The 16,948-nt window shown below is 36.0% G+C and overlaps 1 protein-coding gene across 2 annotated transcripts in view; it reads right to left on the minus strand.

The window, feature by feature from the left end:
* The window catches only part of CDK19 (cyclin dependent kinase 19), a 119,531-nt gene that overhangs the window by 71,011 nt on the left and 31,572 nt on the right, over positions 1-16,948 (minus strand). For both annotated transcript variants that reach the window (XM_038130480.1, XM_038130481.1), the window contains exon 3: positions 4,127-4,237. In XM_038130480.1, the coding sequence (XP_037986408.1) occupies positions 4,127-4,237 (111 nt within the window). The remainder of the gene's footprint in view (positions 1-4,126; positions 4,238-16,948) is intronic.

Genomic DNA, 16,948 nt, shown 5'->3' on the forward strand with positions numbered 1-16,948 from the left:
CAATTTCATTTATCATAAAAGATTATTCCAAATGTTGTTAGCTGTAATTAAGTATATTTATTTGTAGACTGAGAGCACCAAGTAGTGCTATGAAATTCACATGTAGGAAGAACAGTTTCTCCTTTCCATTATTTGATGATTATTTTTAGATACTCATGACTATGCTAATAATCTCTACCCTGCATTTTTCAAAAGCGGAACATATGCATAATGAGTAATTAATAAAAAACAAAGACAGTCTACCCATACATTTTTGTTATTAGCAACAATGATTCCAAGATTAATTTTACTCCATGTTTCTCAGTAGTATTTGTTGACAAGGATTTAGTTGTTAGAGATCACTGGAATATAATAGTAAGAGAGAAACATTCAACCAAACCTAAAAAATTCACAGATCATGGTTTAACTGGTCTGGGATAGTGAATGTATCATCACATTCAATACTACCAAGTCATAGTTAATTATTTATGAACTTACTTATTATGAACCAGCAGTGGTTTTTATTGCTATAAAATAAATTTAACACATTTTTACTATGATAAAAATGTCACCCTTTTTCAGAATGAGATCAAACCCATCCAGAAGCTTCTTACTCAAATTACAACATTTAAGATCCAGAAAAGGGGATCTTAAAAATTTTACTTTATACACACATACTAAATGAGTCTGGGAATTAACTCTGTACGATAACTGGGAAAGGGTATATAGATAACCTGTCAATACAAAAAGTTTTTTTAAAAAATTAGAATAAAAATGTTGGTTAGAATCAAAAATCCTGCTTAAAGTATATAGAGACTATGAAATTGAAGTCATCGTATGTGTGTTTATCTGTGGTACTAAAAACATGAGCTTTAGCAAATACTTTCAATATTAGAAATCTTCTTTTAAAGGGAACAAAAGTTCTAAATATTGTAACCTCTACGGTGGCTAAAAGTAACTAGATTGACAACAAAAATTCACCTCCAGGATATTTGTATCAAACTTTTCCTGAAGTCCCCTTTAGTAATCATCATGCATTTAAAGCATTTGACATAAATTTTAATAATGTCTTTAAATGCACTAACTTTATGCAGGAAGTTCTGGACAGCAGTATACTCTCTAGAAGTATAAGACTAGGGTGCTAAAGAACATCCATGAAAGTTCAATTAAAAAAAAAAGTTATTCTTTTGCTGATAGAACAGCAGGAACTCTGGCATTTGAAACAAATTTTTGACCTTTAAAAATAAAAAGTTAACATCCTACAGCCTGAGAACTTTACCAGTTCTCTTTGGCAGAGACAAATAGCCAAGAAAAATCATAACATTGTATATTACAATAAGAATTCTGGTAATCAAAGGAAACTAGTTATAAATCAATTTGTCAAAACAATTCCTATATTCTTAAGATATTCTCCATGGTAATCTCATGGTTTTGCACTGTTTTGTATAACGTAACTTGAGAGATAAGAAAAGAAAGTATCTTTGATAGGCTTAGTTATTAAAACCGATGACTATCTTTGCAGTTAAGGACAGCATAATGGGTGTTCACCAATACTTGCCTAAAGCAGTTCAAATTAGCAAAGCTTCTACATTCCTTGGCAATGCTATCAGCAGAAGTTACAGACCATTATTAAGTATGTGCTATCTAAACATAAAATTTCAGATCTGAGCAGTATCATTCTTGGGAATTAAATGAGAAGTAAAAAAAAAAATTCTTGCTCACCATAAAAGAACTTTTTAATAAGTTTAATTAGCACCAACCCTTTAGAACAGGACATTTTTTTTCAGTACAAGAAAATTAACAGAATAGCATAGCATCTAATATAGTTTATTCATCTCTTGCCAAATGTTTCCAGTACAGAAGCCGAAAAATATAATGATTTTAATTAATCTAATGATTGAATGTGATGAGCATTTATTCTTCTCACTGAAGCCAATAGGCGTTACTAAAAGCTGGACAGCTTTGAACAGAAAGAAAGTTTCCATACTTATTGATTTTGGTAAGTAACTCTTAAGGTATCTACCTTTGAAAACATTAGTCTCTGGAAACCTACATGTCTCCAGTGACAGCACACCTTACATTCCAAAACTTAAATCTTTATAAACTGATATATCCATGATAAATAGACTTATTTTGTCTTTATGTAGTGCTGGCAAAGCACATGGTGCTAAGCAATAAAAGAAAAAAGTGCTAAACCCCTACTAAAATTTCTACCCCAAAGAGTTGAAAGGGCACAAGCTGTAAAGCACAGGAAATGCAAAACACAACACAACACAGACAGAATGACAAGTGGTTGGTATTACTGAAATGCGTTACAAAATAAGTGGATTTTCAGGAGGTTTTTGAAGGAGGATAGTGAAGGATCTTTACGTACGTTAATTGGGAGGCTGTTCCATGTGTAGGAGGCAGCGTGGAAAAAGACACAAAGTTGGGAGTGAGCAAAACAGACAAAAGGGGAATTAAGAGCGATGCTTGGGAAGTGCTGACAGTAAAGGAAATGAGGACCAAGGTTAAGCCAGAACCAAGAGTGCCTTGAACATGGCAAACTTTATGCAAGGGAGGAAAAAATTCCTGGCAAAGGCTTAAGAAGCGAGGAAACATGGGCAATTATACAGGAAAGGAGAAATGACTTGTGCAGCATGTCCCATAGAAAAAAATAAAAACAAAAGAGAGTTAGGAAGTGGGAGACCAGTTCATATCAAGTACCTCATTGTAACAAACATTTCAGTCTTAAATAATAGAAAATAATTAACTTCACTGAGATTATATCCAATACCCAGCTATATGGGAGGGGTGGCAAGAACATCAAACTGCAGCGATTCTTCTTCCAAAGCTGTTAAATCATGTGAAAAATCACTATGTAGTGTAAAAACCACACACCCAAAGTAAAGTCAAATGGAAAAGGTTAGGAAAAAAGGTGTTTAAAACACAAGGCAATAAATGTAGCAGAAAAATGTGTTTGTTATGACTGTTCCATAAAATGAGTAAACTCATTTAATGCACAAATAGTCTGTCATACAGAGATTTAGCTGATGTACTTTTCTTCATCATCACCACCACCAGTTATGTGAAATACACAAACTCTCAATGTCCACTGAACTTTGGTGAACAAAATTTGCAAACTACAAACCTGCTAGCCCATAAGAGAAATGAATTAAATATCTTTAAGCTTTTGAAGGGGAACAAATTATATTTTTGATGAACATGATTTTACGTGTTCTGAGACAGAAGTGTCTTTTTGAATGGTCTAAGTTTACTTTCTGTCCAGTTAAAATCTTGGGTCATTTATAAGCTCAAGAGCCAAGTATGAAGAAATTGAGCAATTTGTCACTAACATTTGTAATAGCAACATCTGTATTACTGAAGCCTTCAAAAGTAATACTGCAATTTATATCACCACTTCCTCTCCTTGCCAGTATTTTCAAAGCAATCATAAACATACTGGTTACACTTCATGTTTGATACCTTTCAGGTTTAAATACAAATCCAGGTTCAAGTAACTCACATCTTATCAACAGATGCGGAGCTTGAGTATTTTCCAGTGCAAGTCAGAGTGTCACTGATGTCCACCTCTACAACAGACCAAACCAAATCCTATCATATTTTGCTAGAAACTTAAAAACAGACATCTAAGTCTCTACTACTCTTCCATATAATGAGTGTCCATAAGGAGCCAAATTAGCTTATTTGTTATTTATTTCCACTCATACTGTCAAAAAATGTCTATTTAAAATAGAGATGATTGAATGTTAGCTGCTGGCAGTCACTCTCAGCAAGAGGACTCATCAAAGCAGTCACTCTGCTTTTTTTCTTTTATGTGTATGTGCAAAATGTCAGGAAAAAAGTATTAAATACATTTCCAAACACAGTTTTAGAAGATCTCAATTTAGGAATGCTTCCTTTAACTCCAATTAAAGCTTGCAGAAAAATCTTTGTCACTTCAAAATCGAATCTGACTCAAAAAAAAAAATACATGTAGTCTTTGGCAGGCTTTAAAGTGTAAAAGTAACAGGATTATCAGTTAGACCCTTAATTACAGAGTAAGAAATTAATGCATCTCTGCCTATATGAAGGTACATCACACACACATCAGTTTGAACAAACTCTTATAGCACAATCTCAAATACTCAGGGAAATCTGTACTTACCCACAAATCATGCTCAGCATAATCAAACAGCAGCCAAACCTTTCTGTCACTGTGAGAAAGGAAAACCTTCTGCAATGCAATCACATTTGGGTGCTTCAACTCTCGTAAAAGCTGCAGAGAAACAGAGAAGCTCCTGTTACTTCTGTGCTGGTTAACAAAAGCAAACACAGCAATAAAACCACCAAACAGGTTAAATAGCAAACTAATTCTAAATCAGGCCCTAGAAGGAAAGACACCACTGATTCAGCACGTTATCTTCCAAACACCAAAATCAGGATGTACACAGCCTCCAGGGCCTGGGTTGCTGTTCTAACAGCATAGCTGCCCACTACTACCTACCTTTCTCTGCCCCACACTCAGCACAGAGCTGCCCATCCCACCTATTCATCCTGCTTGCCATCAGTATTTTTCTTTTAAAAAGTTATTACACACAGGTATAACTGTTTTCTTATCAAAGGTGAACATCAAGATTTGAGGATGCCAGAATGAAGGTTGTGCAGCTGGTCCAGTTCTTTGTCTGGACAACAGAGTTCTTGATCATCATATAATTATTTTATTATCAATAATTTTATTTTGCTTTGGATCCCTACCTCACTTGCCCCAAAGTTCATAGGCCATAGTTCTCAGAAAACAGGGTGTTTTCAAAGAGAAGTTTACCAAAATTGGCTTCCTACTGATTGTTTCAACTATTATTCTGTAATCCAGAAATAATCCTGTATTTATTTATTGCTTGTAAGAAATAAAACTAGGTCTCATCACTAATTAGACAGCATATTAAAGCAGGCACTGCTGCTGAAGTCATCCTTCTGCCAGATTAAACCAGGTTCAGGAGGAGTTGTGAAGCGGTACTCCCAAAAACATAATTTCCATGGAATCACTTTTTTCCCCCCTCCTCTCTACACTGTAGTCACCAGAATGATTGATCACTTCTGTTCTATCTGGAAATTGCTTACATCTGCAGCACTAGTATATACATTGCCAAGAATCAATTCATAATGGCAAAATTGTAAATGGAGTATGTTCCAAGATACACTTGGGAGAAATGAGTCCTCCCTTTTTTCACCCTACAGAAAAAGACTCAAGATGTTTATTTTAGGGGAAATAAAATACTGATTTTAAATTACATTATCTTTTGACTATACAGATATCTATCAAGACAAGAAATCTAAAGAATATCATAGCTGCTTAAATGTATTCCAGTTTTCCAGCAAATGAAATAATTTAGATGCTTTTTTTTACCATGCAGGAAGAGTTTTCTTATTTTTCTTTCTTTCCCAAACCTTAAGCCTCCTTTTCTGCTTTTCAAACAAACCCAGTTCCCTCAGCAATTCCTTGTGAGACTTGCTCTTTGTTACATTCTGGCTGTCAAGGCTGCATGCCACAGCAGCCAATGCTTCAGCAGCACAAGAGAAACCAAGGAAATGTTGGTTCCAGGAGTCCAACACACCACATCAAGAATGAGAGCTCTATTCTAGTTATGCTGGACTTGCAGTGGTGCTCCACTACAACTACAGGAGGTCAAAAATGATAAGTAAGGTGCGAGGGATGAGCATGAGCCACAAACACAAACTGTTGGTGAGATTTATGTTAAAAACCATCTCATCTAAAAACATGCTACTGCAGGAGAGAAGGCGACCACAAGGACTGAAGACATGTAACTCTTAGGTACATAAAGAGTGGAGATAAGGGAAGTCATTCTAAAAGCATTAGAAAGATGTGATCAGAAAAGAATACTGGGCAGAACCAAATACACAGCCATGGAAATCAAAAGACAGCAAGTTTGAGACAAGTATTTCAAAGACACGTATGGATCTAAGGCTGAGACAAAAAGAAACGAGCAACTTCAGAGCAGACAGGTGGAAGCCATCAATGTGAAAATTAGGGTGACATAGTGAAACTACTTGCATCATGATTGAATCTAGCACCTACCCTAAAAACTTCTATGTTTGACTAGAATTTTGTCAATATTTACCTTCTACACATGCCACATACATCTAACAGGTGAGTGATGCACCCTTACGTGATATGATTGTTATGTCCATGCATCACCATAAACATCTTTCACAGATGGGCATTTCAGCCCTACCTAGAACCACATGGACAGCTTCAGGTATGTGGTAAATCATCTGCAGTTTTCCTGCAGCAGATTGCTGTATAAACTTTAAACAAACAGAACAGATAAATGAAACATCATACCGATATTACTTTCTCAGGTCTTCTGCAGAAGTAAATCAGTTTGAAAACTTGGTTGATTTAAGTTTGAACTTAGAAGGAAGAAATTCCTATATTGTCCTAGTAATTGAAAGATTCCAGTGTATGGGCAACACGTTCTATTACAAGATAGCAACTGGAACATAAAAAGGATCTGTAATTACTATAATTTATTAGTAAATGAACACAGCATTGTACTTGAATAGTACTTTAACCTAATGTTCCTCTAAAATTTAAGTTCCATCATACCCAACTTAAGGTAAAATGCTAATAAAAACCTGTGTCTCAGTTATGATACATTCCCTTCTTGTAGCAGAACACAAGGCAGTTCAGACAGAAAGACACTGAGGATGACTTCATAGTGAATTGTCAACATCTGTGCTACTTTGACTGTCCTGTACAATGGCTTTCATGTAAACAGATTATGATGATGATTATTATTATAAGTATTAACAAGAGAATTGTACAAGCATCTTTGTTTATCACCATTCTTAGCTGATGCCACAGCTTAAAGTTTAAAATTATGCTTTTGGATAGCCCAAATAGCATGGAACAGCTTTTAGGATTCCCAAATGGATATCTGCTATATGCAGAATTGCTAGTAATTTCTTCAACTGTGTGATGAATAATAAGTTCTCCACGATGCACACTGTGAGAATTTCCCTCACAAGCGAATATGTCTTACAGCAGGGGAAGGGGAAGGTCATTATGTGAAAGTCTCTGATGCCTGAAAAAAAGTTAAGTTGGCAACAGTATTGGTATAGAAGCTTGAAGCCTTGGAAATGTAAAATGTCAGTAGTCATGCCGAGGTAGACTTCGCATAGAAAATCCAAGTAAAGAGTAAAGGCCGTCTAGCCAACAAAGGAGCACAAGAGAATATACAAGATTAAGCAAGTAAAAGTGGGATATCATAAAACAAAGAAAAAAAAAATCTGTTCTTTTTACCTCAGTTTTCAATAATAGTTATGATACTGACCATGGAATGAATGAACACACAGATAAAAGAAATGCCTCACACTTAAGAAAGTAAAAACTAGCACAAGTCATTTAGAAGCAAAACTCAGAGGTGGTATCAGATGATTATCAAATACATCACACACATCCAAAAAAGGGACACAAAGGAGACATTTGGAGACTTTGGTGAATCCAAAGCTTGCAAAAAACCAATTTTGAAACAACGAACATGAAGAAAAATGTGTGGAAAATGAACTATCCTGACTTTCTTCTCTGATAATTGATTTTCTACTCAAGCAGAAGATCTGTCTTCAAATTTCAACCTTATAATAGTTTTAAGTACTTCATCAGATGGGAATGATGACAACTGGACTATACCCAAGGTACCCTAAAGGGGCAGCTGACAATGGGACACATTTCAGGAGAAAGTATCTCTATGTATTAACTATTTGAAGAGTTCACAAAGAACAAGTATTGTGTTTATTAATAAAACCCACCTCAGTATCAACATCATGAGTGTGAATGAAATTATCTGAATAAATCAAGGCAGCATTTCCAAGGAAGAAAAGGAATGTGATAATGCTTCATCTTTTATGCTACTTTATTCTGTGACTGAGTAAACAAAGAGTAACAGAACCAAGATTAAATCAACAGCATAAAATCTGAATTCATGCACTTAAAAACTAACCAAGAATTTCCACTATAGACTGAAAAGTCATCAGGTGCAAGTGACAAGTGGTAGAACTGAATTGCCATAAAACAATGAAGAAAATTGAGATGGTAAATCTGATATTAGATATCCTAGTTGAGGTCCTTACAGGGGAGAATGGAATGTATTTATATCAATACATAAAAGGCTTCTGTGATTTTTTTTAAATACTTCATGCGGTTTTCTTTGCTCAAACACCTCTCCCTCCACACCCACACAAAAGATGAACTCTCCCAGAAAGAGGTAAAGGGTGACCAAAGGAGCAAAACAATCCATCTCTCAATGGGGAATTCTCAATTACTGTAACATTCTCAATTGCTGTAACTGATCAAATATTGAAAGAAATAAGATGGATACCCATCAAAACACATAGATATGAGCATCAATGATGAAAGAAATCATTACCCTAGATGATAATCATGGCTGAAGAACAGAAAGACAGCTAATAAGAGATAAAATTACCCTGCAAGTTAGCATCTCATGAACAGGAAGGTTCAGGAATAGCTTCTCAATAGCAGGGAAAACAGTATATTTCATTTGCTTCTTTAGCACCATTGGACAACAAATTTAGTTGATGAATTTGACATAAGTCATCACTACATTCCCTAGACAGATGCCTATGCAGTGTGTGCTCTTGTAGAAGCCTTCATGAAAAATAGGTTTGGTGAGGTTTTACTGATCATCTCCAGGATGTGGAAAAGATGATTGACAGCAAGCCCTACAGCAATTTGGTTTAAACGCTTGAACTGAGCCTGAAAATCATCTATCACCCGATAATGCAAGTTCTTTTTACAAGAAGTAGACAAGCAACTAGGAAGTCTCTTGATCTTTTGAGATAGGTAAAATTCTCCCTTTTTTCTCCCAGAGATAGAAAACTTCTGTGAATGGGAGAAGAATTGCAGTATTACCAATATAAACAATGTGATCAATTTTGAGGGCACTTCGCACATTTAAACACAAGTCAAAAAGTACATTCCTCAAGGAAATAAATCTTGCTCAGAAATACTTTTATGCCACTGGATGAATAATGCTTTCTAGCTACGTCTTGAAAAAGCAGGTGAGGACAGACACTTTCATCTTGTGGTGAAGGAAACCTAAGAAAAATTAGAGAAAACAGGAAGATAAACCAGTGCTCTCACGACTGACACTAGTAAATCTTGCAGCAAACACGTATTTCTGTGTCAGCGATGACAAAACCCATAACCACCTTCAAAAATTTATTCGGGGGCAATCTCATCTAAGAGGTGTATCCACCTTTCACACAGTTTACTTCAGTGTTGATCTATGTACTTCAACTGATCTAGAACAGCACTGGTAGTTTCTTTGATGGAAATCCACACTGTACTGCATTAAACCATTTTCAAGGTTAGAACAAAAACCTCTAACAGGCAGAAATGTGGAGCACAAGAAATCACAGGAAAGGCCAAAGCATGAGGCTGATTGCTCATGAAAGCAATTGTACATTAGAGAATTTTAAAACTCCCTCTTCTGTGATGAATCTATTCGAAGTCTCTAGGGTCACTGAAGTTTTTCTTTAATTGAAGCTGGGCTTTTCAAAGGAACATAAAGATCATAATTTTACTTCTTCAGAAGGTCTTTTAAAATTCCAGCTGGTTTTGATGCTATTAATCAATACTAGATCCTCTCCTTGGTGTTATTAATATTATCCTTTCCTTTCCATCCTTTCCTATTATCATATCAAGCTCATGCTGCAGCTTTTCCCTCAGGGAGGTACATATGGGCCTCTCTCTCCAAAAAAAAAAAAAAAAACACCAAAACAAAACACAAAAAACCCCACAAAAAAACCCCAAAACCAAACCAAAATAAAATTTAAAAAAACCCACAAAATAAATAGGCACCTATTTATTTTATTTAACATGTAAGAACAATCCTTTGCTAACTGTGCTACAGATCTTGAAGTTCTCAAGTTAAGAGGAGAAGTTATCAAGAAAAGAGAAGAGAACTCAAATTTAAACAGGGTACCACATTAGAAATCTACTCAAAATTCAGCTTTTTTTAGTGATCGAGTTAATTCTGAAGTTAGGGATTTTCCAGTTTGGATTCATATTTCCACTTGGAGAAATTACAATTACAGAGTTACTGCATAACTGAAGTACCAATATATTAATACCTTCAAACCGAGCAGGTATGGAGGGTTTGTTTCCAGCTTTAAGTTGTCCATGGCTGACCCTTATATAAGAGGTCTCAGAAAGATTCAGGCAACATAAAAGCAGACATGGAGAAATATAGATATGTACACACACAAAATTAAAAAAAAAAAAAAGAAACCACCCAAAGAATCTAAAAAGAAAGGCAAAAGTTTAAGCATTATCTTAAGCTCTACTTTAGAAAGGACATATTCTTCATACTCTGGTCTGGTAAGGCCTGTCCTTGGACTGCCTTTGGCATGCAAAACTAAGTAGGGGAGGTAGAGTAAAATGCCAAAAATTTACAACTGCCATTCTTACACAAACTGCTAGGAGTGCTGCCTGAGTTTACTCCAAGGAACACTGCAAATTAAAATTAACAAACTAAAATAATTCAAAACAGACTCTAAGTAGAGACCATGCAGACTCTCTTCTTCCCTCTAGTTCTTCCTATACATGTATTTGATTTTAACCAGTTGATCCCAAGCGATCCTTCAAATTAAAAGATCCCTCCAAGTATTCTTCAACCTTTTTTCATACTTGCATCTCTTCAAAGCAAACATTCCCCAAGCTGTGAGGGCTTTAGACTACCAGAAGAGAAAGATCAAGTATGTTTAAAAAAAAAAAAAGAAAGAAGACAATGAGCAGAATCTAACCAGTAAACTGCCAAATGTCAGGACAGGAAGAAGGCAAAAATGTGCCCCACCCTCCTCCTATGAGAAGGATTAAGAAAGTATTTATTCTATAAATATTTTCATTTCGGGAGCTGAAAATGGTCTGGCATTGCTAAATAACATTATTATTCTGAAACAAAAGCTTGGCAAAAGACATCTTGTAAGTATTACATTTTAACTCAGCTAAAGAAATAGAAACTAGGATAACTGCACTTTTAATTCTTAAGGTCTCCAGAAAAAAAAAATTATCTTTGGCATTTATCTTGAAGCACACGAGCAGAAATTCAAGTATAAAAATGCTTTCAATTTCTTACTTACCAATATTCTATACCAGAGCACAGACTTCTTAATAATAGAGACAAAGAACGACTGTAAAATTACTTCTAAAGCAAAAATTTCTCAATTTTTAATACAACTATATGAGGAAATGCTGACATTAAGAACACACAATATCAGCCTTGCTCCAGTGCACATATTAGATATATAATTTATTTTCATATTTTTCATCAAAATAAATCTGAATTATTATTGAATTTGCACATCTTCCTAAAGGAAACTTCATTTCCTTTAGGACAATTGAATTCTACACTCTCTTCTTTTAAAGGTAGCTGTGTATTTAATTTTGGTCATTCTGGCACAGATTTAGCAATAACCATTTTCCTCCTAACCGAAAGGTATAGATAAGCTCTGTCTCTGTCTACAGAGATTTTTCTCCTTATTTGGCCTACAATAAAAGAACATCCAACCACTCAGATAACACCAACAATTAAACTGAAAGTAACTTGCTGAAAAAGTCCTTTCTGAAGATTTTAAGATATCCTGGCTTTGCTTCTAGGTTGACTAGAATTTTCTTCTGTTACTGAAAGAACAGAAATAATAAAGATATTTCTGGATATAGAAATAGGATAAAGAAATTTCCTATCAAACTAAACTAACAAAGACTTAAACCTAAAGCTATATTAAAATGTTAAAATGGGTGAGAGGGAATACAACACATTACAAGTAGCAACACATCATTCCCGAACCCACACATTCACTCTGGAGTTTTAAACTGCAACTAGTTTTCTCTTGCAGGTCTTATTCTAACATTTCCACACTTTTCTGAATTCCTGACAACCAGTTATCACCTAGCTCTAGCGCCGTATCTCATAGTGAATAAACAGTGATGGTAACTGAGGTGCTCTAAAACTCTTGCAGAAGGGCAAACAGGACGAGTAGACATCAATGCTGATGGTCCATTTTTCAAAGGTTTTCCTCTCAAGAAAATTTCAGAAAGATAAATGGTATATGAACCAGAGTAAGACAAACAGTGCTTCAGCAAAGAACAGCCAAAAAGCATGTTTTTCCAACCTCAATTAATTATGGCACCATAGTGATGCATCTCTTAAAAGGTAATAAATTTCTAATCTATACAAAATATTGGGCAGGGATTGCAATACTATCCCGCAAAGATAATATTTATACAGTATAAACACAAATTGTGAAACAAGTTATTTGAAGTTACCACTAAAAAAAAACAAACCCACAGATCTTGAAAAAACTTCCACCTAACAACTTCTTGTATCTGAACAGTGACAATAACCAGCCTCCCAACTTGGTGAATGTGTTTGTTAGGCTCAGGGAAAAGTGCACTTCTGTGTCTCTACTTCTTATCCTCTATCCTATGGTATGAAAATTTCCCACATTTGCTAGAACCAGAGTGCACCAAGTGTGACAATGCTGAGCTGATCCAACACCCATACCCAAGATCCAAAGTTTCTGCCAAAGCCACCTGTAAAATTCTGTGTGTGAGGAGCTCTCTCAGATGATGCATAACAGATTTGGCTCCATAATAAATCGGTTGTGAGACTGCCAGCATCTCCTCTCTCAACAACCAGAGCACTCCCACCAAGTGGCAGACAGGACTTCAGTCCTCTCCACTGCTCTGACCTGCTGAACACAAGGGGCCCAGTGCCTGGAGAGACACAGCTTGAGCACCTCAGGACAATATTCCAGGCAAAAAATATTCCAGAGAGGTGACCCTCTACAGCCTGAAGGAAGGCATACCAGACGTTTCCCAGGAAAGGGCCAAAAAAAATGCAGATTCTCAAGTGTGTATGCTGCAAGTTACAAATCCAACTTTAGAATTTAAATCTACCCCTGCTTTGTAAAAGGACTTGGTGTATTATTCAAGGTCATGTGTGCTGCTACTCAGTACTCTCACATCCATGTTCTCAACTTGCAGACAATTATTTCTCCAATACAGAAATATACAGGAATATAAATCAACAGTTATAATGAGACAACATTCTAACAATAATTTATTATCATGTCCAATAGCATTTTAAGAAGGCACTCTTCTGATAATACAAAGTACTAAAAAACCATTATTTTGTAATTCAAAAACTGTTTGGAAAAAAATAACTAACTTAGCTTAATTTTGTATCCAGGGGCTGTATGCCAGATCAGGTATCAGCTATCTTGTGTCATGGTTTAGGAATGGTATTCTCCAATTAAGTGTTCCCACCAAAACCACTTCAAACCATGTGTCAATGCTCACTCCTCCCTATTCCCCAACCCCTCTGGAGGGCTGGAGAGAATTGAAGGCACAAAACGCAAAGTTCAGGCTTGAGAGAAGAACAATTTACTGGAAACAGCAACAATATTAATAACAAAAGTGTGTGCAAGAGAGGTGAATGATTCATATGCAAATGCTCAGCATCACAGGGGCTCTGACAACACAGACCCAAAAGGGACCCCTTCCCCCATTCCTGGAAAATAGCATGAGCGGTCCTCGTGCAAAAATTAACCCTGTCATGGCCAGAATCAGGACACCTGTCTGCCTAATGCCAGCATAAAGTCCATGCTCTGAGATGCTAGAAGAAACTAAATGCCCCAATCAGGACCAAACAAGAAGGTTGATCCACCAACAAAACAGCAACCTCCAGCTGGGATACAATTCTGTTATATACCGTTTCCATGATGCTGAATCACAGAAACAGCAGATTTTTCAGGGAGGAATAACACCGTCTTGTAAATCCCATTAAGTTTTCCGTGACACTATTATGTGACAACTTGTATATATTTTAGCATTCAAGGATTAAAAGAAAATACTACTTTTTTATAGCTAATGTGGGAAAAGAAAAAAGAAAAAAAAAGATGAAAAAATCCAGCCAACTAACCAACCAAACTCAACCCTAATGGTTATGCTCATATCCTTCCTATGCTCCATTCTACCTGAGACTGGGATACAGGCATTTAGATATATAATTTATACTTAGAGTCTTCTTTAAATAGAAAATTAAATCAAATCAGAGGTATGAATTCAAAACATATTAAGCATATTAAACCTCTGCTCCTTATGGGAATCAAGTTAAAATCGCTTTAGTTCTGAATGACAGCATCCATTAAACTTTGATGTGCTTCAGCTGATGTACTTTAATGTCTTAGATGTCTTACCTCTACTTAAACAAGCTAACACACAAGCCTGCAGTTGCAAGTGTAAATTGAGTCTAATACCAAGCTCCAAATGAGAAATGTGCCTGCAGACAGCAGGAGATAATGTATTATTTAGAGGTTTTAACTTCCTTTTATTAACTTGGGTTTGTTTAAAATAGCAAAAGTTGTGCACATAGATCAGGTTTCTTATATATTGTTTCCAAATAAGATTAATTTAGAAATATTACTCTTTCAGTTTTTACTCAAGAATTCTTTCTATAATTAGTCTGTTGACAGTTATTTACAACAAATTCAGCATTTCACTCCAGAAGCACAACACTAGAATGTTCTTAGAGTTCCTTAACACAATTACCTGTTAAATTTGTTCTGCTTTTGCTCATAAGTTTCTACTTTTTACCCAAATCTTCTGCAATCTTCAGCCACACATTAGACAAATCTAATGTGTGAAGCAAGCTAAAACAAGATGTTCACTGGCAGTCTCCCAAGTCATTAAACGCCTACCACAAGATTCTTCTCATACTCTCATAATCAGACTGCAAGTGGATAAAAAAAGTCAGTTTGTAATCTATAGCCTGCTATTTCTTCATTCTTCTATTAAATATAAAAAATCCTTTAATGAGACAATGAATGCAGCAAAATCACATTTCCCTCAATAAGGACCAATACAGGTCAGGAAGGCTCAAAAGGTGACTTAAAGCAAGTTACAGAATTTGGTAAGCAAAGGGATAAAAATATAAACAAGGTATGGTAAATATGCTCTTACAGCAACCCATAAGAAATCAGAACATCAGTTTTGTAAGAAAGCTTTGGAAACAACAGTAGGTTATTATCAGACAAAGAAATTAGTAACTGGCTAATATTTACCAACATAAGAGGTTAAGCATGTGGCACTATGCATTTATCTTCCAATGAATATAATCCTTCTCTAAACAGACTTTGACTCCAAAAGCAAATGGGTAGTGAGCTGACTTTTTGCCCAAGGCAGCAAAAGCCATGTGGCCCTGAAAACAACATACTATGAACACTCACATTAGACTTTCTTCCTGAGAACTGACTGCAGACACTGCCTCAGATGTTATGCAGAAAGGACTAATTGGAAGTCTCTCAAGACCTCCACCAGAACTCTTCCAGTATCTCATTAAGCCTGAAATTAGCGGCAGCAAATAATATTTTCCTAATCCCAGCAAAAATTACAGCATTCATTTATGTCCATCTTCCTTCTGAAACAACAACTTTGGACTGCCTGAAGAAAAAGAACTACATCTTTCAGAAGTTAAGTAAATTTATTATACAATGATGCCACTAAGAATACAGCAAGCCTCCTGCATGTTTATTGCTTCTAATTTTCTAGTCTGGGCACTAGTGAACACCTGATTATTCACATAAACCATTTAGCCATTTTATAGGAGCACCACTGCAATAAAAACACAAAATGCATGTGTGTCCCTTGTCAAAGAAGTAAGAGCTGCTGTACATGATTCAGACTCAAGATTCATATAAAGTCTGCTTACTATCCTACCCCAATGTAGCTGAGGCAAACACCAAGGAAAAGAACAGGCTGAGCAGTGCACAGGCAATACAAGCCTTTTATGATACAAGCAGTCAGCTTCCAGCAGCCCACCAGAGCAGGGATTTAAGAACCAGAGACTGCTATCTTCCTTCAGTTGCCTTAGTTCTTCTGATAAACATTGAATAACAATTCCATAATTAACTTTCTCATCTAAGTCTGTGATTTTAGACTTCCCACATTTTCCTTCAGCTTCCCTCCCTTCCAACCCACAGACTCCCAATCTACTTTGTTTCTGTTCATAGAGAAGTAGTTTTCTATCACCAACTTTTTTGATTCCCCTTCTCTCTACCTTTACTAGTGCTACTGTATCCTTTCCAAAGTGGAAAGAGAGACCAGGAGAGCACAAAGACACTCACCATCTGAATACAGGGATTTATGTGGCTGACCAAGGATGATTTGCTCTCAAGGTCTTTCCAGTTAAGAAACTCACTGGAAAATCATTTTAGTGACTTTGAATTTGCTTTTTTGACTGCTCCTAATATTGGAGTTCTTTACAGAAGAGTGACAAATATTCTCCCCCTACCCTCAACTTGCACTGAAGTAATGATCATTCAAGAAGCCACTGCTGTCTGTAAATAGGTAGGATAGTTTCTCTTCCATTTCCACTACATTAAAATTCAAAGATGACAGACCTAAACATAGTTTTATTACACAACCTGCACACTATTATGAGATCTTTTACAGTTCTGCACAGGTTAGGAAAGAAACAAAATCAGGCTAAGCAAATTTTGATCATCAAACTGCCACCTGGTGCTTCTTTTTCCCTTGGGGAGAAAAAAAAAAAAAAAGAAAAAAAGAAAAAAAAAACAACACTATTTGAGCACACTCCATAGAAAAACCTTTAGAGCTTTTAAATGATGCAGGTCAGAGACAGCTCTGGCACTAAAATAAAGGAAAAAGCATCCCTCATTTTTTCCCTGCTTAATTCAGTCCCTGAGGAGAAGGTTGACTTCTTATGGGGCAATGGACATGAAACTCACTCCAAAAAGAGAGGTAGGAAGAAGGTGAAAGAAAAGCTTGTCAGGAGAACCATCCCAAGGAGAAGGAAATCAGCATGGCAGCCATAGGAGGAGAGGAACACAGGTGCATTGTACCAGATGCTCTGCTCAGCAACACTGA

Source organism: Motacilla alba, chromosome 3 (genome assembly GCF_015832195.1).
Source record: "Motacilla alba alba isolate MOTALB_02 chromosome 3, Motacilla_alba_V1.0_pri, whole genome shotgun sequence".
Classification (NCBI taxonomy): domain Eukaryota; kingdom Metazoa; phylum Chordata; class Aves; order Passeriformes; family Motacillidae; genus Motacilla; species Motacilla alba.